Below are 24310 nucleotides of genomic sequence, written 5' to 3'. Positions count from 1 at the left end.
TAATTTTTAAGAACATTTATTGGCGTTTTCTTTCAATTAGGATGTGACATCCACCAGGGCAGGGTTTTTGTTTTATTGTGTGTGTTTGGTTCTGTGTGTCTTCTTGTGCCTGGAATGGTGCCTGTCATTGATAGGGGAGCAGCAAGTATTTGGAGGGAATGGCACTAATGCTGCTTGCCCACACAGTCCTGTGGATAAGTTTTAGGAGGATCTGCCACACTGTTTGCCCCCATGTTTAGTATCTTCTACCCTCCGAGTCTCTTAAGCCTAGGCTCCTACTTGACTTTTTCTTTTCCTCTTATCATTAGTTGCTCTGGGCATTTTCCCTCTCTGATTTTCTGTTCTACTTCTGTATATTCTCCCTTCCCTCTGCCCACTCCGAGTGACTTGGGTTTTCTTCTTAGACCTGTGAACTAACAGCCTACTGCTATCACGTCTGTCCTGGTGGCCAGGTGATGTCAGCACCTATCAGATGCTTTATTAAAGGCACACATGTTGTTTATTACAAGCACTTGCTTGTCCAGAGGTAATTATTAATTAATTAATTTTGTGGTGCTGGGGATGGAACCCAGGGCATTGCACATGCCAGGCAAGTGCTCTGCTTCTCAGTTGCACTCATGAGCCCATGAGCAGTTCTTGGCTCATGACAGCTTAGTGGAGGACAAGTGCTTTGAAGATTTCATCAGTGACTGCTCCCTAATTGTCAGTGGCAATAGGGATAAAACTGGTGGGTACTGCCACCCACTGTGAAATCCAAGCAGGACACAGAGCTGTGAGTCCCTGGCAGCCCTTGTTCCCCTAGTGGTCTGCCGTGTGCAGACATATGGGAGGAGATCTCTGGAAGCATCTGAAACAAGGTGCAGCACATGGGCTCCTCCAAGATGGTTTGAGCACTGGCGTTTGGTGTTAGGTGATGTTTGCCCTCTGTACCTGCCTCTCAAGTGGGTTCAGATTTTTTTGGGGAGGGCATTTGAACCCAGAGATGCTTTACCACTGAGTCACATCCCCAGCCCTTTTTTTTAAAAAAAAAAATCTTTTTGAGACAGGGTCTTTCTAAGATGCTTAGGGCCTCGATAAGTTGCTGAGGCTGGCTTTGAGCTTTGCAATCCTCCTGTCTCAGTCTCCCCAGCCACTGGGATTATAGGCATGTGCTACTGTGTCCAGCTCAGATGGGTTCATTTTTGTGGAAGAGGGGGTCGCTGTCTATAGATTCGTGTGTTCCTGTCGTGATGAGTCTTGAAGGAAAGCTCCTGAGACAGTGCTGTTCTGTCCACCTTCATGTGGGTCATGTTAGGAAGCCAATATCCAGAGGGTGAAGTGAGCCAGTCTCAAGAATAAATGACTTGTTTTCCAGTGTCCTCTCTTTTAAATAATCTCAGAACCCATCTATATTCAATATTCAGTAGGTTCCTGTATTTGGTGATGTTTCTATGTAAGCTTTCAGAAATTGAGCTTGTCTCGTGACCCACCTGGGATGTGAGGTAATTTTAATTTTTGATTTACTAAGCAGCAAACCCAGTTTCCATCTGGGTTCAAGTCTTTTTTGTGTAGACCATAGTTTTTGGCCCTATTTTAGGTACAAGCTCCCAGAGAGCTGAGACAAAGACTGTCCTGGCTTGCTTTCTCCCACACAGTGCCACGTTGATATCAGTGGGTCCTAGGCATGGTGTTTACCTATTGCAGGTGGTTTTGAAGCAAGCCAAGGAGTCATTTTGCACCTGGGGCTCTGCCTTTAACCCATATGCGCACATTTCCTGGACAGCCCTAATTTAAGTTGTGTATATATTATTGATGCTGACTTCATCTCAGAGTGATAAAATATGGCCAGCCCCCATGCCCAGAGCTTGTGGTTGTTCACAGGTGCCCTGGGTCTTTGATTGACCTTCCATTGGAGTGATCATGAACTTACCTCTGTAGAACGAAGATGCTTGGACTGGTGTAGTAGGTTATATGCAGTGGGTGGATAGTTAAACATGCAAGCAACTAAGTCCCAGGGTTGGGCTCCTGGTATTCTAGTCTCTTCCTGGCAGCAATTTTCACCCTTTTCCTTGCCACGCCACCAAATGATGAACCCTCTTATGAACCTTTGATTTTGGTACAACCTCAAAATATTTTCTAGGAAAGTAAACTAAATAGCACCAAAGATGTGTGTGTGTGTGTGTGTGTGTGTGCGCCTAAAGAAGGGTGTGGCATTCTTAAAGATGCCTTATGGGTACTCTATAATATGTTCTTTCCTTTTTTCTTCTGTTCTTGCCTTTTTTCTGATTTAAAATTTTATCTACAGAGAAATGAAAGAGAACATTGAACAAATAAAAGCTATAAAATCCCACGTGGCTGTGTCTAACCACCAGAGTCAGGCCAGGATGCTCATTGGAAGGGATGGCTCCTGGAGTCTCCTAGGCTGCAACATAAATGAGCATAGACTGTAGAATTCTGTGGGAACTGATTATGATATTCTCTGTTTTTCTGCCAGTCATATCAGAATGCAAGTGAGGAATAGCAGTACCATTACAGGGAACCTCTTGTCCCCATTTCTGATTGGCAGAAAGCACACTGTTTGCAAATGTTGGTACCAGAACTGGTTTTGGTGGCAGAGCACTTATGACACATGAGTGAAGACACAGTGTTGCAGGACCCACGCGTGGGATGCTGCAGTGAGGGGCATCTGCTGCTTCACAGCATCAAGAGGGCAGTGGAGTGTCACCATGGTGGATTGGGGATTAAAACGTGGGTTCTGTTTGTTGGTGAAAATGTGTCCCTATTAGTATGACCTCTAGAAAACTGATAGCTTTGCTATGCTCTGAACTTTGTTGTTGGCTTAGTCCCATGTAGGGATGCACTCGGTAGTCTGCATTCCTGATGTTACCAATATGACATTGCATCCTAGTGTTGCGAGTTGCTAGCAACTCTGATGGGATTATAAGACTTGGAAACAAGTCAATGTAATGAACGTAATTAAAGTGCTCTGATTTTTTTTTTTTTTTTGGTTGCTCTTAGATAATTCTCACTGCAGGATGAACTAAGGGAAGAAGACACCTACTCACTAGGCATGGAGAACAGTTTGCCAGTTTCCAGCATGCAGGACCCTTCATCTTCCCCCCCAGAAAAGCACGTTGGCTCAGCTAACGGCAACGGAGACCTTGATTCAGGTAGGACTTCGCTTGTTCCATCCTTCTGGCTTTTGGTTTCTTGACCAATATCTTCCCAAAATGTTCTGGAAACAATGTGGGCAGTATTTCTAGAGCCCACAATTCTGCCTGTTCCTGGGGTTTGCCCTCCTGTTCCTAAGGATGCAGCGGCTTTCAAGTTAAACTTGGGGTGAAGGTGAATTCAACTGTACTAGGCAGAACGGGTTGGCAGGTAGGGGGTGATGCCCCCTTCTCAATCTCAGTGGTTTCAGCCACTGGTGTTCCTAAATCATGACGCCGTCTCTGGCAGACATCCTGGTGCAGTGTTCCACCCAGAGCACCCAGGGTTGGCCACAATGGAGGCATGCGGAGTGTGCGCGTCTTGAGCCAGCAGTTCATTGCTCTAGCTCAGAAGGGACAGATGCCACTTTTGCTCAGAACCCCTCGACTAGAAGTTAGTCCCATGTTTGTGCCCCAGGAAGGCAGGCTGGGAAATAGAATTCTGTCACCGAGCCACAGAGGGACAGGAGAACCCGATCTGCCCAGACATAGGGCTCTCTGAAGGATGAGTGCATCCCTGAGGCTGCAGTGTGTGATGGGAAAGAGACTCCCATCATATGCTTTTTCTGTGGCAGTGTTACCTCCTTTAAGAAATCTGATAAAAAGCAAAAAACTAACACCCCCACCCCCAAACAGCCTCTGATTGGATTTTAATATTTAACTAGTGGATTTAGAAATGTGTCTGTTTCTAAGTACTTACACACTAAAGGGCTTATTTGAAAAGGATACTTTATTTATACATAGCAGCAAATTAACTATGGACAGCTTAGCCCTGTGATTCATAAACACCTGCAGGGGTGGATTCACATAAATAGTGTTGCTCATCAACTCAGTGGGAGATTTGACCATTTGCCTAAAGAAGTTTGTCTTCACAGTTTGATTGGACAAGTCAATGACAGAATGACAGATTGCTTGGTGTCATTGAATTTATTAGATTAAGTTTCTCAAATTGTATCTTTACCTGGAGGCCCCTGAAATAAGGGGGACGCCCAGCCATTTGTTCCTTTTAAAATTCTCTCTTGTATTTTCCGAGTGAGGTTATTTTCCATTCTTGGAGTTCCTGAACTTTCGCTGTGGTTTCGTAGTATATCATCTGCACACATCACGTGTGTTGCTGAACCATTGACAGTGGTGTGCTTTTAAAAGCCAACTGTGTATTGGCTTTTCATTTTCATGCAACTTCAATATCTCTCCATACTCTCTCTTGCCTGAGCAGATTCTGAACCTCATCAATGATAATCTGCTGTCAGAAAATTGTTTGTACCGACACTTCCTTGAGGATGGTTCCAACTATGGGAAGTTAGAGCGAGGATGGATTCATTGGCCAGGGGATTCCAGGCCAGAAGCCTGTCATATATACTTACTTTGTTGCTTGCTCTTGTGTGTTGGATGACCTAAAAACATACAAGATGCTCATATGCTTAATAAAAACAGCATTTCTCAATAATTCTAAATTATCATTACATATTTCAGACATTGGCCAGATACCCCCCCCCTTGCCCCTTAGTGTGGCTAATATGTCACTTCTTTTTGGAATTTCCATGTGCACCCACTTGCATGGTAAGATGGTGCTACAAATTAAAACTAGGGTCTGAAACTTTGTAGAGTGCAGAGGCTGAATTCATTTTAGAAATTCAAATCTAGTTTTGAGCATTTAAATCAAACAACAGAGTCAAGTATAAGTCTTCAAGTTATTTGTTTAGTTTTTGTGGGGACTGAACCTGGGGCCTTGCACATGCTAGGCAATCAAGCAGTGAGCTATACCCTCAGCCCCATGTGTTTTTATTATTATTATTTTTTTTGCCAACCTGTTCATACATAAAATATTGTCAGTTCTAGAATCAGTTGTGGGGATATTTGATTCTGGGGCCCACTGGGTACAGTCTTAGTGCTTAGGGTCTTTCCCTGGGAAGAGTTTCCTGATGAGATTTGTGGGCTAGTCACTCCAAGAGAAGGGAAGGACAGAGTTCTTCAGTGGGTTCCACATGGACTGTGAATGAGCTTGCCTTCTGACCATAGGGCAGACACTCAACATTTTGAGTCCTTTATGTGTGTGTGTTAGTTCGACATACAGAGGAGTGACTGCTTTGATCATCCACATTTCCATGATGAGGAAACTGGTCCAGGTAAAGCTACTCGGGTGGTGATTGGAAGCAGGACTTCATGTCAGGCATCCTCAGGCTGTGGAACTGGTGCTCTGAAGCGCTGGCCGGAATCCGATCCCCACTCCCATGGGACAAGGCACAGCCCACATTCTTCCTAGTTCTTTTTCCCACTCCTCCTTTGTCCTCTCCCTGTGTTATGTAACATAGGGCTTCATCTTCCCAGCAAGTGACTGCACTTAAGTGACTGCAGCCTTCTCTAAGGAAAGTGTGGGGACAAAGAATGAAAGACCTAACCTGGTTGTTCACCAGTTTTTTTTCTGTTGCTCAATTCCCTCCACTCTGCACCCCAGCTGTCATTAAACTGACATTTTTTTAAACAAACAAACAAAAAAAGAATTTTGACTTTTTTTCCTAAGGAAAATTCAAATCCTGGTTGGGATCAGCAATGGATACCCATTATGCAAATGCAGTAGGCACAATATAAAATTGCTTCTCCTCCCAGGGACACGGATTATGCCACTGGAATAAGCACAGGTAGATGAAATAGCCCAGGAACTGCAGGCATTCCCAGCAAATAGGATGGACAGCCTCCTCCCGGGTGTAGGAGGAGCAAAGTGCACCGGAAACCTGATCGTGGGAACTCTAGGCGACTTTGGTGGCTGCTCTAGCAGCAAGCAGAACAATATGCTGACATAGCGATAAATACATTCCCTGACATATTTTTGTAGGCTTGGTAAGTGTAATTTCCTGGTGGAGTCTGTGGATGAAGTGTGCGGCATATTTAGACTGGGCAAGCCTCAGAGCAGAAGGATGGGCACTTAGAAAGATGGGCACTGGAGGGCTTGCCTCCGTCTTGTTTTCTCCTTGGTGCTGGGAATATACTAACTGCAGAGCCACAGGCTCTTGTGTTTGGGAAGAAGAGAAGTCAGCATTCTCAGAGAAAGCCAGGACTGCCATGCTGAGGTCCAGATCTGTGACCTGGCAGTATTGTTCCCTATCTTCTAAAGAGTTGCTCTTTTGAAGAGTTGCTGCTTTCCCCAGGGAAGAGGGTTTTTGCTTTCTTCCCTCCTAGATAAACTGTGGCCATCTGAGATAGCCACAAGGACCTTTGCATTCTGATGACTGTCCCTCCTGGAGTGCAGGGGGCCTTGGTTCCTACAGTTGCTCACAGCTACACTACTTTGTATACCTTATGTAGTGCGAAATGAACTGGCTGTTGTGTTTGAAATAAAAGAGATTTAATGTCTTCTTCCTGTCTCTCTCCACATTAAAAAAAAAAATACACACACACACACACATACACACACACACACCACCCAAGAAGGTCCTCAGTGAGGTTCTGTTCATTCTGAAGGGTGCCGGTTCTTAGTTTCTTCATTGGGTGGTGGTTACAGGCTTGTGAAGTCAGCCTCATTTCAGAGTGTAAAATTGTTCAAACCCAAGATTTTACCACCTAAGAAAAAGACGTAGGGGCTATTTGCTAACTGCGTTTTGCGTCCCAAGGTCACTTGTTCTCCTGCTTTTAATGCGGCTTTTTATGTTCATTATGGAATATTCTGGTCTCACAAATAGTTTTCTGTTTTCTAGAACCCTGGATCACCACTAATGAACGTGCCTGCTTTTTCTCTTAAATTGTGAAATTTTCTTAGTGGCTTTTCATAGACGGTTTTCATGACATCATGGGAAGTGCCTCCCTGCTGGTTCATTTATGGTGGAGGGAGATTGTCAGAGTTTCCTTGATAAAATGTTTATGGGTTTAAGAGGTTTATGGATCAGCTGTAAATATTTGCTCTGGGTTTATGAGCCCTCTCCTCATAAACACGGTGTGTGTTTATCTATTGCTCATTGAAATGTCTTTGGAGAACCAGCTGCTTGGGGAGTCCTGGCCTCAGGGTTGTGTGGGACAGTTTTTTAAAGGCTCTATTATGCCTAACCCTAAATTTTGTATGTGGCTTTATTGTTCAAACAGCATGGTTAAGGTTACCAGTGCTGGGTGTAAGGTTTTTATTTTTAAAGCCCCATTCTAGGTCTGACTTTTGGGGTATTTGACAAAGTGTTTTCCCTAGGCCAGCAGAGTAGCTGAGCCTACTGCCTCCCTGGCTGCTGGGGAGACACAGTGGACCATCTAACCTCCTGGGCAGCTTGACTGAATGAACAAGCGAGCACCAAGGAGCGCACAGCTGGCTACCTGAGGAGGGACTAGAAATGGAGTTTGCAATAAATTTAAATTTGGTGGAAACATATTTTTGGTAAAATACGAAGCATAGACTAGAATGGTATGAAGGCTAAAACACTGCGACAAATGGTCTCAAAGGTGAAGGGAGAAACCAGCCCTGGCAGCCCTGATCTGAAGTGGTGAAATCACCCACTCTTGGCCAGGGACCCTGATGAGGTTCACCAGGCCTCTTTCAGATTCCAGGGTAGGTGGTGGCCAGGGACCTGTGGCTCTACTGCCCTGTGAGTGTTCCTGATGTGAAGGAACTGGCCGCTGCCCAGCAAGAGAGCCCCTTCCCTTTTCCACAGCTGTTGTTCTCAGGGTCTGCAATGCCAGACTCTCCCTTGCTGAGTCCTAGTGTCTTTTCCCAGATCCTCCTCTTCTTCCTCATAAGCAGGTTCCAGACTCTCCACTGGCTTCTCTCTGTAGTGGCTGCTGCCTCCTGCTTACCGCATCGGGTGCATCTGGCTGTGGAATGTTTTAATGCTCCCCAACACGGTTACGGGTTGGCCTTGGAGGGTTCCACGGATCGGATAAATGGGTGGAGGTGGTGGAGGCTTCTGAGGCCTAGTGCAGGCAGAAGAATGAGGGGAAGGCCTCTTAACCCAATAAGTCCTATTATCTCAGATATGGGACATCTGTAACAGCTTCACTTGGGAAAATAAATGTTATGTTTTTAGAATTCTGTTCTTTTGAGAAAATAGGTGAGTGATGAAAACATTTGAATATATATAAGTATGTGTATATATATACATATATATGTGTATATATATATATATATATACATACATATCCTATGTACATATAGGATATATAAGCTCTAGAGTATTTTTTCCAACCTATTCTAATCCATCTGTAAATTTCATTGCATTTTTATGGAATTGTGGCGCAGTCTGGCTGGGCACAAATCACGAGCCACTCAAGCAGGAACAAACTTTATTTCCAAACTCCACCAGCACACTCCCCAGGAACTCTCCCTAACGCCACCCACGCGGCTCCTCCAGGAACACACCACACACCAACCGGAACTCCCTCTCCTGGAACTTCCCCAACCAACATGAACTCCCCAGGCAATCCTCGCGAGAACTCCAAAGTAGCGGGCACCGAGGTGGACAGTAAAGGTCTAATATACAATTGAATCAATCCAGCATCATCTTAATGGCTCCCTCTCAACCAATACTATTGGCAAAATGCCAGGGGCCATTCCGACTCGGCTGTGGCTCTCAGCAGAATTGAAAACTTGGGACTTAACCAGTTATTAAGAGTTCCAGCTTCCTAATTAGGAGGCCTGCATTGGACTCTGCCTCTGAGTCCCCCTGTGATTGGGTGATTCTCTGACCTTTCTGAGCTTCTGTTAGCTCTTCTGTGAGTAGCCATCTGTCAGGTTCTTGGCAGGATTATGAGCTCATGCTATACTGGGCACCTAGTGTGGACACCCAAGCCTACTGTGGCTCATAGGATGTTCCCATAGTGGTGTTGTGATCACAGCTCACAGGGGCTGCAGGAAGGCAGGGTGTGACTGAGGTCAGACAAGTAAGGTGAGAAGACATTCCAGACTCTTGTCTCCAGCAGGTTTGCAGTCCTCAGATACTGCACGAGGAGATTTTGGCAAATCCCATAGTGCTGAGTTGATATCTGATTAGAAAAAGCCTTGGAAACTGCTTTCCAAGATTGAGTAATTGATGCCTAGTACTGTATGGGGAGAAGGTAGTGGGGACAGAGTTTTCAGGTGCCACTCTGCGGGGTTTTCCAGAATAAAACTGTGCTTTCTTTGGGTGGCCACTTGTTAGATATAGTACTCTTATGCTAGTCAGCATGTTAGAAAGCAGTATTTACCCTTGGCCAGTGAAATTGGCTCTTGTTTATAAAAGATAGAAGGATTGAACATCAGCATCCCTTGAATATTGTTGTGGAAGAGAATCTATACATTTGAAGTTCTTGTTTGCATATTTGGGCAGCTCTTATTATTGTATGTTCTTTCCTTATGATAGCCTAAAAAAAGATTCAAATAATGTATACAGTTTCTGAGCTCTTTGGGGTGACATTTATGCCATCTACTTTTTACAGTGCATTACTTGGTGCTTTTCAATTATACAAATGATGTCTTACATGCAGCCTCAAATGTTTCGGGAATTACTTGATTTCCGTTAGCACCTGACCTTGTACAGCTGTGCAAATTAAAAGTAGTTTTGATTTTAGCAGGGCATGGTGGCATATGCCTGTAATCCCAGTGACTTCGGAAGTTTTAGCTAGAGGATTGCAAGTTTGAGGCTAGCCTCAGCAACTTAGCAATACTCTGTCCTAAAATATAAAATGAAAAGGGCTGGGGTTCAATCTGCAGTACAAAAAAAAAAGTTATGATTTTAAGACCTGTGTTGTGCATTTGACTGTAGTTTTCTTTTTTTTTTTTTTTTTTTGTGATTGGAGAAACTGGTGTGAGTGGCCCTTAGAGCTCTCTCCCAGCTGGAGACATGTCCATAACTGGGCATCAGGAGTGTCTGGTAGCTGCTGTATTTCTGTTGCTGGCTTGCCAGGTGGCTCATAGTCCCGGACCCTCCATTTTCTTTCTTCTCAAATGTCACTGGAGTCACTATTTCTTTTTTTTTCTTCTAGTACTGGGGGTTGAATCCAGGGGCTCCTCTACCACCGAGCCACATCCTCAGCCCTTTTTATTTTGAGATACTGTCTTGCTAAGTTGCTTGGAGCCTTGTTGAATTGCTGAGGCTGGCTTTGAACTTGTAATCTTCTTGCCTCAACCTCCCGAGTTGCTAGGAAGCATGTGCCACCCTGCCCTGCTGGAGTCCCTGTTTCTAACATCCCTTATGGCACTAACAGTCAAGGAGAGTTGCATCTCCAGGATGCAGCCACTGGGCAGATAGGGTTGGTGTCAGTATGTATCATTGGTATACTCAGTGATTGAATGTTCCTTTCCTCCATTCTCCAGCCTTCCCAAAGCCTGGGGTGTCTACCATGGTTAATTTCAAACAAATACAGTACCTTGTAGCAAATCAGCCTTAGATAAGCCTCATTCATCTGCTGAGAACTCTAAGGTTACTCTTGGCTTTGGGGGTGGGGTCAAAGCAGGATCTGGCCAGTTTTCTTCCTTGGTCACCTTCTCTACAGTCAACAAACTGGAGCTCTGCAAAGAATTCAGCAGTGTCCTCCTAAACCCCACTGAATGAGTTTATCTCTTGGTTTTCTGGTCCCAGTCAAAGGCCAGTGCCTCCCATCCTCTACCCTTGTATTGATGCTCCTTTCTTTTTCCCCGACAGAAGAAGGTTCAAGCTTGGAGGAAATCGGCTTTAACTGGGGAGAGTATCTGGAAGAGACAGGTGCTCGGGCAGCTCCTCACACATCCTTCAAGCATGTAAGTGAAGCAGCTGGTTTCCTGTGACCTGCGGGGGCGGGGGTGGTGGTGGTGTGCAGGGCAAAGGCCAAGTACTGAACTGCTCCCAAGAAGAAAGAAAAGAGGAAATTCAGGCATGGTTTCTTAGGAATAAAGAGATGAGGAAGTTCCAAACCAGGCGAGTAGGTGGGACTCATAATGTCTCGCTGTAGGCGGAGTGGTGTGTATTGTTTTCATGAACTGATATTTTTATTTTGAAAGGACACATACGTTTTATAGCCATCTGTGGGCAGATGAATCAAATGAGAAGACTAACCATAAATATGCTGAAAGCATTTAAATCTAATCCGAAGATCATTCTCATTAACAGTATTTCTTTGAATAGTGCACATAGCCTGTTCATCAGAGGACAAGTCCCAGAAAATTAAAAAAAAAAAAAATGAGTTTCTATCAGAATTTTGCTTAGGTGTGAAATACCGATTCAATATCATTAGCAAGGAAAAGATGAGATTTTTAAGATCCAAGCTCTTAGGCAAGACTCTTGTCTTAGTAAATGAAAATTTTACTCTGAGAAATCCGTTTTCCCCTGGGCTCAGGACAGAGATTCACCTGATGTTCGGAAGCAGGTTGGGGCACTTTTTAACTTTCTTTTTGGCTCCTTACAGAGTGAGGAAGCCAGAACTTTGATTCTTTATTTTAAAAAACATTTAAATCTTTTTGGAGGTGGAGAGTTCTTTTGAAAAGGACTTGAGACTTTCCTGGATTTGTGTGCCCCTGTAAAGGGACATGGCATTCCTGTTTCTCTATTTGGGCTCGTTATATTATAGTTGATTATGATGGTGACCATTTACTGAAACCCAACAGCTGAATATTTTTGTTTTCTTTTTCCTTTTTTCTTGGTACCAGATTGAACCCAGGGATGCTTGAACACTGAGCCACATCCCTAGACGTTTTTATGTTTTATTTTGAGACAGGATCTCACTGAGTTGCTTAGGGCCTTGCTAAGTTTTTGAGGCTAGCTTTGAACACTCGCTCCTCCTGTCTCAGCCTCCCAAGTCACTGGGGTTACAGGATTACAGGTGTGTGCTAACACATCTGGCCCAAGAGCTAAATGTTAAAAGATAGCAAGACCAGAGCTTTCCTGGCATAGAGTGGATAATGTCCTGCAAAAGCCATGGTAACACGTGCACCTTGTGATGCTGGGGTGCTTTGGCAGTTTCCTTAAGGCAGTTGGGGACAGAGATGCTGGTTGACAAAGTTCCCTTCCTTCTTGTACCAGGAGGGCCTGCCTTAGCTTTCCTCCAGGAGTCATCCCCATCCTTGATTCATTAGTTCTCCCCTCCCTTGCAGTCACAGTAGAGTGTCCTGGCAGCAGTGAGGGCCTCTGTCCAGGCTTTCCCCAGGCCTGCGAGCCAGGTTTAAGGGAAAAGTAGCATCGGACCCACGGAGGAGAAATTTTTGATTCCATCATCTCCTCTAAGTGCCTGCTGCTTAAAGCAGCACATATGTCAGCTTTGGAATGTTGATACCTCCAAGCCTGGAAAACTCTTTTTGGAGGAAGGAGGAGAAAAGCTGGTGTTTCAGTGCAGTATAACCCTTTATTAAAAAAAAAAAAAAAAGGAGACAAAAATAAGTGTATACTCTAGGCTGGGGCAGTCTGTCAGAATCCACTGGCTCACAGAACTGTTGAATATTGGAAAAGTGTGTAGTGTAGCCCACATCTGGGTGTGGACCACGCGTAGAACATAAGAGTAGGTTTGGGACCCTTCATTTGAACAATTTGAAGAAAAGAATACCTCATTCTCCTTTCTTGTATTAGTTGCATGTTAAACAATAATGTGTTGGATATAGGAGAAATTAAATATTACTGAAATTACTTTTGTAAAAAATTTTTTATTTTTTTAGTTGTCAATGGACCTTTGTTTTATTTATTTATATGTGGTTCTGAGAATCAACCCAGTGCCTCACACATGCTAGCCAAGCACTCTGCCACTGAACCGCAACCCCAGCCCTGAAATTACTTTTGTTTTATCTTTTCTTTCCTCAAACGTGGCACCTAGAAGATTTAGCATTACATTTGTAGTTTGCATTATGTTTCTTTTAGACAAATACATTCCTGTTTTACAGCAACAGAAATACTGAGTTCATGTGCTCTTTTTTCTGGCAGTTCTTGTCATGTTTTGGAAATGAGTATCTAGCGTTAACAATGGTTTTCCTGTTTCTGTTCCTTAAGGTTGAAATCAGCATTCAGAGCAACTTCCAGCCGGGAATGAAATTGGAGGTGGCTAATAAGAGCAACCCGGACACCTACTGGGTGGCCACGATCATCACCACCTGCGGGCAGCTGCTGCTTCTGCGCTACTGTGGTTATGGGGAGGACCGCAGGGCTGACTTCTGGTGTGATGTGGTCATAGCGGATCTGCACCCCGTAGGGTGGTGCACCCAGAACAACAAGGTGTTGATGCCCCCAGATGGTGAGCCCACATATGGACGGCTTTCGCTTACACGGGATTGCCCTTCATGATGCCGAAGTCACTGTGATGGGCACAGAGAACCTGGTAGAAAATGCTGAATGAACTTAGTGCAAAAGTCTACTAGCTTTTTAAAAATTGCTTCTTGGGTTTCATCAGCGGGGGGGGGGCGGTGTTGGGGGGCACTGAGGTAAGGGTGTGTTTTCACTTGTCAGGGCTGGTCCTGACCCTTGAGCCAACTGTGTGGCCTTTAGAAGGTGAAAACATTGGAGCTTAATCGTCAAATTGCTTTTGGAGGGAGGAGAAGGCTGAGAGGATGTTTCTCCTTAGTGATTGGCTTTCCTTCTGCTTCAGAGAGTCCACAGGTTGAACAGGACTGTAGAGCCTCTTACACACTCTTCTCTGAGTTTTAAACGGGTTTGGTTGTGAGGAGGCCTGAGGGTGTGAAGCATTTGGAGAAGTGTCATCCTTCAAGGGCTAGGACAGAGGTCACTTGTTCCCTGCTGGGAAGTTCTGCCCCCAGGGGACATGTGGCAAGATCCAGAAACAGTTTTGCTGGGGGACCTGGTGGGAGGGAGGTGCTGCTGACCTCTAGAGGGATGCTGCTAACCCTCCTACAAGGTCCAGGATGCCCCTCAACCAAGCAGGGTCAGCCCCAACCTGCCGTGGTGCAGAGGTTGAGAGACCCTGCTGGGAAGCCTAGGCTGTGTACTCCAGAAGTGTTGAAACTCACCTGGTTGTGTAGGTGTGAAAAACTAAGTGCAGCCATGGACCTGACCCTCAGCACCCTGCTCTGTGTCACAGCCCTAGTGCTGAAGGCTTTCGAAGTCCCTCTGAAGTATGTGTCACCTTCTCCTGGTGCCCACTGCCTGCATTTCTTTTGAGGTGACACATATGGTTTAGAAGTAACCATGATATCTGCAGTGGCCTTAGCTCTTCAGAGCAATTTGAACTTTATTTTTTTTCTTAAGGTTTTGATACATCGTTTTTCTGCCTGAGGGTAACAGTCTGTTTTATTTATTTTTTTAATTTTTTGTTATTTGTATCACCTTTGTTATGCATAATCAATAGCCTGCTAAGGAGGGAGTGATAAAAATGGCCGGAACTTTTAAGAGTTGCATCTAAATGACATTTGTGACCTTTGTCAAGGTTCAATCCATCACCGTGGCCTTGCTGACATCTGGAGCCTTTGTTGTTTCTGAAGAACAAGAGAAAGGGCCTTCCTCCTGTCCTTGCCTTGCATTTTTGCCTGTGCTCTCTCCTCTGCCTGGAAATTATTTTCTCCTTCTTCCTCCCTCTCTGCAGCTCTCAGCTCCTCTCTCTTTCCCCTAACCCTGAGGTTGGACCCTACCTGTGCTCCCATAGTTGTGGGGGCCCTTAGTGCTGATCACTTTGCAGCCACACTTTTTTTGGGGGGTACAATTTTGAAATACAATCCACATACCATTAAATACAGTTGAGTGATTTTTAGTGTCTTTACAAGGTTGTGCAACCATTGTTATAGTCTGCTTCCAGAACATTCTTGCTCCCCCACAGTCACTCCTCATCCCCTCTCCCCACAACCCTTCATCTACTTTCAGTCTCTGTGGACTTTCCCTGTGCTGGCATTTTACATATGTGGAGCTGTGTCACAGTTGTTCTTTTGGTTGGTTTCCTCAAGGCCCACCCTTGCTGTGTAGCACATCAGGATTTCCTTTCTGCTTAAGCCTGAATGAATAACAGTCCATTGTGGATCTACCACATTGTGTTTCTCCATTCATTAGCTGGTAGATGTTTAGATCCAGTTGTCCTTCCAGTGTGTGGGTCTTTGTCCAGGCTGTCTTATGGCCTTGGACAGTAAGCCCCATGGTGTGAGCACCTGTGTGGCCCTGTGAGGAGTTCTCAGTGACAGCTGAGTGAGCAATGGAGTGATCCCCTGAAGAAAGTGGAGATGCTGCTTCTGTAAGTGTCACCGTCACTGCTCGGGCAGGGAGTGCGCCGACTGCCTAGTCCTGCTTCCTTGCATTTTGAGTTAGTACTGTCCAGTCTTTCATCCCTCTCAAGGAGGACCTTTCATAGGAGCCCTGGAGAACGGTTGATGGTGGGTCTGGCTTTATCTGAACTCCCATTCATTCCATCTCTGCACCCACACATCCTGGGGGTAAGGAGGCACTTAGCCCCAGACCCAGCCTAAGTTGGTCATACATGCCATTTTTAGATCTGGCTTTGAATTTAAACTGCCATTGAGGTGAGATGATAACAATGTCACATTTGCTTCTTTACTTTTCCTATAATTTCTCATCTATTGTAGAATAAATGTTTCAATGAATGAATTGTACCGATGGATATTGGGATAGTACTTCTTCTAGTTAGAGAATTAGAGACCGTCCTCTCCCCTAGCTCTGCACACAGATGCCAGGTAGCTGTGCCCTACACACTTAGGAGGGACAGACAGATATGGGTATATCCTGGGTACTTGGGTGCTCTGGGAGGAGAGGAGCTCAGAGGAGGACCACGGAGAGGAGGCCTGAGAGGCTCCTCTCAGGCTGGACCCCTGGCCATGGCCCTGCCATATCCTGTCCTCGTTGCTGATCTCATTTGTGATGCACTTTTAAAGTTTGACTCTTGGGAAGGATCTAAGATGGTTGAATTGTATAACAGTTGCTCTGCTGACTATTGTGGAAGTTCAGTGGTACTGAATGTTAAGAGCTCATGGGCTCATTCGGCAAAATCCATGTTGTTGCTTGAGAGAAGACACAGTTTATTCATCAGTTCTTCTCTCTCTTGGAAGAAAAATGCGGTGGCAGCCACAGCCGCAGAAGCATCATCAGATTTGTATCTTACAGGCTCTGCTATTAGTCAAGATGCGGATGCCTGTAAAATGACAAGTTCAAAATGAAAAAAAATGGAAAGCCCCAGGAAAAAGGAAACCATTAATGTGACCAAACTGTTCAAACAATAACAACTTATGCTAACTAGAGGATTCCTTTCAGCTCTGTTTCTGAAAGAACTTAAAACAAATTTAGTAGATAATCAATGAGACTTGGAAATCTTTAGTACAGAGAACAAAGTCAGGAAATAGCAGGTTCATGGGGCAAGAGGTTTTATTGATTGCTGTAGGACAGGATAATTATTGCTTTGTAACCAGAGGCGGCAGTTGTTCCAGAGGGAATAGGGGAATCTATTTTTTGAACAGGGATTTTTGTTTGTGTGGTTTTTCTTAGAGAGCTAATATAGTGGTAAATTCTGTTACTGTACCTAGTTGGTCTCTGGGTGGTTAAACCTGAAAGGCATCCCAGAATATGAAGATACAGCAATCTCTGACCTATTGCTTCTGCTTGGGAGGAGGGCTCCATGGTGACAGAGAAGGTTCACTACAGATCCCAGGAATCAAAGTGGCCTAAAGGAAGGGGCATTGTGGTTGGATCAGAGATGCGAATTCTTGCTGTGCATTCACTTAGCTCTGTGGGTGAATCCTCCGCACCCAGAGTTCTCACCTTTTTAAATTTTTTAAATTGAGGTGGGGTCTCACCGTGTTGCCTGGCTGGCCTCTCTTAGCTTGCCCTCATCTTTGAAATGAGGGGTTGTAGTATATAATCTCTGTAGAGCTTTCCAGTATGAAATTCCTTGGTTTATGATCCTTGTGAGGGAAGGGAGGAAGGGAGGCAGGGGTGGGTGCTGGTATTCCTATTTTATGCTTGAAGAATGGAGTTCATTTTTCATTGAGGATGCATGTACACCTAGCAAGTACACCGGAATCTGTCCAGACAACCAGAAATAAAGTTTCTTGTGTGTTCCTTTGGGGGATGATGAAGTTTTATTGACTGAGGAACAAATTAACCAGGATAAAAGTTATCACTAATGCCAGGGTAGAATTTCCCTCAGTAGAGACCTCGGACTCCCTGTTGGAACCCAGAGGATACTACATTCGAGAAGGGAGGGGATGCCTTTCCTGTCCACCTGAAATCGTGGACTCCAGACCCTCAGGACCGGTTGGGATGTCCACCTTGGCCTTCTGTCTTCTGCAGTCACTGTGTTGAGAGTGATTTTTATTATTTTAGGTGATAACTTTACAGGGCACATAGAACCCATTACAGTTCCATATTTTTCTGCCTCACTATTTTAGATTAATTTCATCATTGAATTAATGTGAGTTGTCATTATTATGTTAAACGTTATGAGGAAGGAAAAATAGCGCAGCAGTGGGGCCAGTGTATGTCATTGAGATGTGATTCCCATCAGCAAGTCAGGGAACTCCATTAACAAGGACATATCAGAGCGACTGGGTTCCGTGGCCAATCTGCCATTCAGAGAGCAGTGTTCCTGCCTGGGGGCTAATCGTCACTAATCTTTCATATTAAAAGTATTAAGGAACATTTTACATTAAAGCATCACTAAGTGCAGTGGGGGATTATGGCCTTATTAGTGGAACAAAATGTAGAACGTTTTGACTTAGTAAATCAATAAGGCTTGATTTATTCATAAGCACATGCAAAGCTTGCAAAGGGCAACTGCCAAATAATTATTGTTTATGGTGATAATGCAGGGAAATCGTTTAATCCAGTGACTGTTTCATTGTTATTTATCGAGAAGTAGCAACATTACCCCTTAATGTCAGGGGTTGGGAGCTTTGAAGTTCTAGCTGGCGCCTCCTGAGTCCCCGAAACGATGCTCCTAGATGAGAGTGCAGGTAAATCTGTGTGATGATGCATATCCAAATAAAACCCCTCGGCTTATAAATGGAGAAGTATTTATGTGCGCTTTCTACTGTTGCAGTAAAAGTATTGGAATTACACTGCCTTAGGAATCATGCCACTAATTTTTATTTTCGCCATTATTAAAATTTCTGTAATTTGCATTGCAAACTCTGCAATCTTGCCAGAATGACTCTATTTACCATTCAAAGTTGAATCACAATTACTGGAGTTAGTTAATATATAACTTATTTGAATAAAGGAATGTTTATTCATGAAGTGTGAGGAGAACGTGTGAAGATTGGCCTTATGTTATGTGGGTAGATTCTGCCAACTTCTGCAGCCTGGTCCAAGGGCTGTTTTTGGGAGTTGCTGTTTTTACCATAGTTGACTGTAAAGGGAGAGATGCTGGCAGGTGGTACCTGAGACCATAAAGCCCCCAGACAACAGGACTTGGCAGTTTGCAACCATTATGTACCTGTGGACTCTGAGAAGTAGAATTTGTGATTTATGAGACTATTGATTTGTAATTTATATTTTATTATTTAAATGGCACTTTAGTAATACTAATGAGACTTAAACCATCACATTGTTGTCTTTGGAGGTCTTAGGTTATAATTGTCTTTGCTTATTAAAGAAGAAAATTTAGTGTATATACTAAAAATGTGGAGAGCAGATTTAATCCTAACTGACCACTTAGGGAAGAAGAGAGAGACTCCTTCAGTATTAGATAATGTGATATAAAGAGAAAAAAACAAAAACATTGGTATAAGAAAGGGTAGAGTGTTTTTGACAAGTATGACAGTCGGTAAACCAAAGTCACATATTTTAAAAAGTTAGTGCCCCTTTGTCAGAAAGCCATTCTTAAAAACAGTGGTGTGTACAAGAAGGAAACACAAGAATTCTTTCTCTGTAGGCACTTAATGGACCTTTTAAAACAATTCACATGGCTTTGAATCCTCTTTGATCTGGTGGAGAGGCCATGTGGACATTCACTGGTGTAGGCCAGCTGGACCTGGTCATGTGGGTGAACATGTATGTGTATATGTTTGTGTGTTTTGATCTAAACACATGCTCTGAAATAATTTCAATATCTTCTGTTTTCAAATGAGTTATTTAAAATTTTGGATTATTTGCATCTCTGGAAAACAAGAGAAGGTGTAGATATTGGATCTGAATTGTACACGGTGTGGCTTCCTGGAGCAACCACTTCATTAGATGACCATCTATTTGTTCTTCACATCTTCTTCCCCCTTGTTTTTTTTTTTTTTTTAATTTGTCTAGTCCCTGCACTGAATGTCAGATGTGGAGCCAAGAGAGTTAGGGATGCCCATGTGGATCTCGGAGCTTGTGACCTTAGGGCTCCATCAAGCTCTGAACTCAGAGGCCTGTTCTTTTATGAACTCTCTTGTCCCCAAGGTCTCTGTTGGCTTAAAAATGTTCTAAACCTGAGTGCTTTACTGCTGAGCCACTACCCCAATAAAGATGCACCTACCACGTGTGAGGCGCTGGATTTGATCCTCAGCACTGCATAAAAATAAATAAATAATATAAAGGTATTGTGTCCAACTACAAAAAAATAATGTTCTGAACGTAAGAACTCAAACACATGCAATGAATGAGATTTATGAAAAGGCTCTGAAATAAATAGGCCCTGTGAACAGAAGCTGAAGAAGTTGTGTCTTAGGCTGTGGAAGGAAAAAGAAACACACACACACACACACACGCACAGAGAGAGAGAGAGAGAGAGAGAGAGAGAGAGGCAGATTTGGTGGTCCTCATATAAATCAGAGACCTCTGGTGAATAACCCTTTGTTAAAAAACGAGTGCACTTTGCTTTCTGTCTCTGTGGTGCAGGTGCCGTATCTTTGGATTTAACCAACCAAAGATGGAAAATATTTTTTAAAAAAGTTGCATATGTTCTGAACGTGAACAGACTTCTGTTTCTTTGTCATTATCCCCTACGCAATATAGTATGACCACTGTTGACAGCATCACAAGCAATCTCGAAATGATTTTAAAGTGCTGTGATCTGGAGGTGATTTCAAACACAGCCATGCCATTTTACATAAGGACTTGAGTACCTAGGGATTTTCGTATCTGCAGAGGGTCCTGGGTTGCATCCCTTTGTGTGCATGGGAGGACTGTAATCTTTTCTCCTGTAAGTCCCTGGTTGGTGTTTATGTTTTTTTTTTTTTTTTTTTTTTTACATTTCTGTACTTCACACACTCCCTTTATCATTGTGTTGCACAGTGAATAAACAGATCATGAATTTTGCCACGTTTGTGTCATAGCTCTCCAATTAACACACTTTCTCTGTAAAATAATTTTTATCGTGTGCCTACTGTACTTCATTTACTGCTCTCCTCAGAACAACCTTGTAAGGTGGCTGGGGCCTTTTTATTTTATATTTTGGAAAAAATTGTGGCTGTTCCCAGGATAGACCACCTGCAGTAGATTTTAAACTGAGGGTGATTTCTCCTAGTCCTGAAATCAGTGTTTGGAGAGCAGGAGTGTGTGTGTGTGTTGGGGGGGGGGGGGAGGGACAGTCAGTATTTGTTTATTGATTAAATTCTGTCAGTGAGATTTTAGATAGAGTGGGCAGACTTGCTCTATTAGGAACATGTCACGGAGACAAGTTGTAGAATTGGCTTCTTGTGAATTTTAAGAATAGGGTAGAAAGCCGCTTGCCCAGAATGTTTTCCATTTTGTCTTTTTTGGCGGCAAATAAACGGAAGAGCTGTGGTCTGGAACTTCTTTGCCGAATGGTAATCATGAAATTATGTAAAGTTATGTAAATTGTATCAGATGCTATTTGGGTTTTCCTGTGCTGCATGAAAACTGTAAGCACAAAGCAGTGACTAGAAGATTTTCCTTTTTAGTGCTAGTCATAAATGAATTTATTTTCTCCTGCTTCTCAATCCAGCAACATATGTAATTTAAATCGAGCATGTGTTTGATTTTGTGTGGACTAGGAGGGTGAGTTCGTTCTGTGTGTGTTCTTGGCCTCTTGTCTACACCTTTTCCTTGTTGTTAACTCTCATTTCCTCCACTGTGAGAGCCCTGGTCACACCCGGCTCCTCCGTCCCTTGAGCATCCCTCATTCTCTGTTGAGGGGTTCTGGCCCTACCTGCTCAGATGACAGTGGCCTCATGTTCATGAAGGGCACAGCTGCCATCTGGTCCCAGTTCCTGCTCTGGGTGGACCCTTGACTATCCTGAGTGATCCTTGTGTACAAGCTGCAAGGGAAGTCTCACGTCATTTTTGAATAAACAAATCCCGGTGGGCACTACTGTTCAGCCTCTGGGACATATGGCTGTTCTCTCCCTGACTCTGCCTCGTTGTCCTCCTTTGCTCTTTCACTCTGAGCCTGGAGTTCCCAGCTCTGTTTCTCCACTCTCTGTCATGCTGCTCACCTTCCTCTAGTCTGATGGACTCCTGAGCTGCTCCCAGTGCCATTCCTTCTCTGACCTTCTGAACACAATTCTGACTCTCCAGTGCTTAATAAGTCTGCCATCATGACTTGATGTTCCTGGTCTATGCTTCCACTCTAGGATCATGTCTCTATCCCAGGTCCATGCCCCCACTCTAGGACCATGTCTCCATCCCAGGTCCATGCCTCCATCTCAGGTGTATACCTTCAGTCTAGGACCATGCCTCCATCCCAGGCCCACCAGGTTCATGCTTCCATCCCAGGCCCATGCCCCCACTCTAGGACTGTGTCTCCATCCCAGGATCATGCCCGACTCTAGGACCATACCTCTATCCCAGGTCCATACCCCCACTCTAGGAGCATGCCTCCATCCCAGGTCCATGCCTCCAGTTTAGGACCATGACTCTATCCCAGGTCCATGCCCCCACTCTAGGAGAATGCCTCCATTCTAGGTCCATGCCTCCATCCCAGGTCCAAGCCTTCACTCAAGGACCATGCCTCCATCTCAGGTCCAAGCCTCCAGTTTAGGACCATGCCTCTATCCCCGGTCCATGCCCCAACTCTAGGACCATTCCTCCATCCCAGGTCCATGCCTGCTGAGAGCCACAGCGGAGGCTGTATGGCCCCTGGCATTTTGCCAGGCACCAGACTGCGGCACATGCCTTCTTACCAGGTCCATGCTTCTATTCCAAGGCCATTTCTCCATTCCAGGTCGTACCTTCACTCCAGGTCATGCTTCCATCCTAGGTCCATGCCCTCACTAGAACCATGCCTCCATCCCAGGTCCCTGCTTTCATCCCAGGTCCACGCTTTCTTTCCTGGGCCATGGCTCCACTCTAGGGCCATGCCGAGTTTCATTTTGGGCCATGTCTACTCTAGGGCCCATTCCTCAAGCTTGAGCCCTCAGTTTTGCTGGTCCTCAGGGAGAGTCTACTTTTTACATCAGCTCTAAGGGAATGATTGGTTTGCACATAGGTGATTCCTGAGTCTAGATCATCTTTAAGTTTGTTGAGTTTCACTTTGAGTTCTAAGTCCCGGGAGCTAACATGGTGTGATTCAGGGGTGAGTTCTATGTTGTGTTAGGGTTCTCCCTAGAAAGACTTGGTAGGATGTATAGATACATAGAAGAAATTTATTTTCTGAAATTGGCTTATGCGATTGTGGAGGTGTGGTGAGTCTGAAATCTGACAGAGAAGTTCAGTAGGCCAGGGAATTAGGAAAGAATTTCAGTGTGAGCCCAAAGTCTGGCTATATCCGAGGCAGGAAGAGCCGAAGTTGCAGATGAAGTCCGTGGCTTTCTCTTGTAGGGGAAGTCAAGTCAACCTTTGTTCTACCTGGACCTTCAGCAGAATGAGGAGGTTCACCCACATTAGAGAGGGCAGTCTGTCTCACTCAGAGTCTGCTGACTTAAATACATATCTCATCCAAAGATACCCTCAAGGAAACTGTCCAGGCACCGTGGCCCAGCTGTGCTGACACAGCCATTTAACTAATCACAGGTGGACTCTGTGATTCAGCAGGTGAGCTGACTCTGGAGAGTGAGAAAGGACTGTGTATGTATACCTGTCATCACATCTAGACTCGGTTGATATTTCAGAACGTAGATTCTCTGAATGGAAGATTCTGATAGAAACCTGAGAGATTGTAGAGTAAGTGCATGGACTATCTTTGATGCCTAAGAAAGCATACATAGCAGGTGACATGTTGGGTCAGATTCTCTTGAAAACCCATGTGAAACAGGTGGGAAGAAGGGACAGGGACATTGACTTATAGGCTCACTGCCTGCTTCCCAGTGAGACTGTCATGAGAGGTTGATGGTCCTACACAAGTTCAGTGTCGACTTGTGTAGCCCCTTGCTACCCTCTCAGGAGAGGTTATGCTAATGCAGGTGACCTTCTGTGTATAGAGTCTGTGACGTGTGTTTAGAAAGATAGTTGCTAATGCACCTTCATTGTGGGTCTCCTTGAGCTCAGAGGGCAGCACCTTAACGTAGTGAGGCCTTTTCTCCACCCTGAGAAGTCACAGCAGGTGGGTGGTCTTCAGGTTAGCACCACACCTGCACCAGTACGGACTTTGGTATGGACCCTACCTTTTCCAGGTGCAGTGAATCACAGCACAGACCGCTGTGTGCTTTAAGGACCCCAGAGCTCCCTTGCTCAGATCTGCACCCAGGGCTGGCCCAGGGCAGCTTACCACTGAAGCCGCTTTCCTGTGACTGACACTGTTTAGGCTCAGGGGACACGATTCTCTGCGTCTCTTGTGCCTTGGAACAAAGGCAGCTGTGTCTGAAGGCTGTAAATTTGTGGGTTGTGGCATTACCATTGTTAGAGTGAAAGATCATGAATGGTCAAATCGTTTCTCCAAGAGGGCACAAATATAACAGATTTATTTTACAAAATACATACAACTTTGTGATAGTACTGAGAGCCATGTTACCTTTTTTTTTTTTTTTTGGTTCCATCTTGTGACTTCAGAGGTTCTTAGTTATTAGTGAGAAATGTGTTGTATATATTGGCTGGGGAATGTTTTACAGCATTATACAAAATTCAATTTTGTTTTATAAAATCAAACAAAACACTTCACAGTACTAAGTCATATTACTCTTGTGTGCATAGATACAGCTCCAGAATTATACGGATGAAGTGCAATTGTGGCTTTTTTATGTTGGCAGCTGGCTGAATGTTGAATGCTAGAATTGTGCATTGTTTTTATTTTTTATTTTTTACACATTTAATGAGGTTAAATTCTGAAAAAAAAACTACATAAATATTTGATTTTATTTGTTTTTAGATCAAAAGTTTGATATTCACAAATTACAGTTTGTGTTTTATATATTTTAGTCTGTAATTTAAAATATTGAAATAGAATATTTGAAATAG

The 24310-nt window shown here is 44.2% G+C and overlaps 1 protein-coding gene across 3 annotated transcripts in view; it reads left to right on the top strand.

Moving 5' to 3' along the window:
• The window catches only part of Sfmbt2 (Scm like with four mbt domains 2), a 205381-nt gene that overhangs the window by 21192 nt on the left and 159879 nt on the right, over nt 1-24310 (top strand). For 2 of the 3 annotated variants that reach the window (XM_027944802.2, XM_071599778.1), the window contains exons 2-4: nt 2998-3149; nt 10781-10875; nt 13088-13328. In XM_027944802.2, coding sequence (XP_027800603.2) covers nt 3050-3149; nt 10781-10875; nt 13088-13328 — 436 coding nt within the window. In that variant the 5' untranslated portion in view covers nt 2998-3049. The remainder of the gene's footprint in view (nt 1-2997; nt 3150-10780; nt 10876-13087; nt 13329-24310) is intronic. The other variant, XM_071599779.1, reaches the window with a different exon arrangement.

Source organism: Marmota flaviventris, chromosome 12 (genome assembly GCF_047511675.1).
Source record: "Marmota flaviventris isolate mMarFla1 chromosome 12, mMarFla1.hap1, whole genome shotgun sequence".
Taxonomy (NCBI): Eukaryota; Metazoa; Chordata; class Mammalia; order Rodentia; family Sciuridae; genus Marmota; species Marmota flaviventris.
The sequence above is the reverse complement of the archived record's forward strand: the minus strand, read 5'-3'. Positions and strand labels throughout refer to the sequence as shown.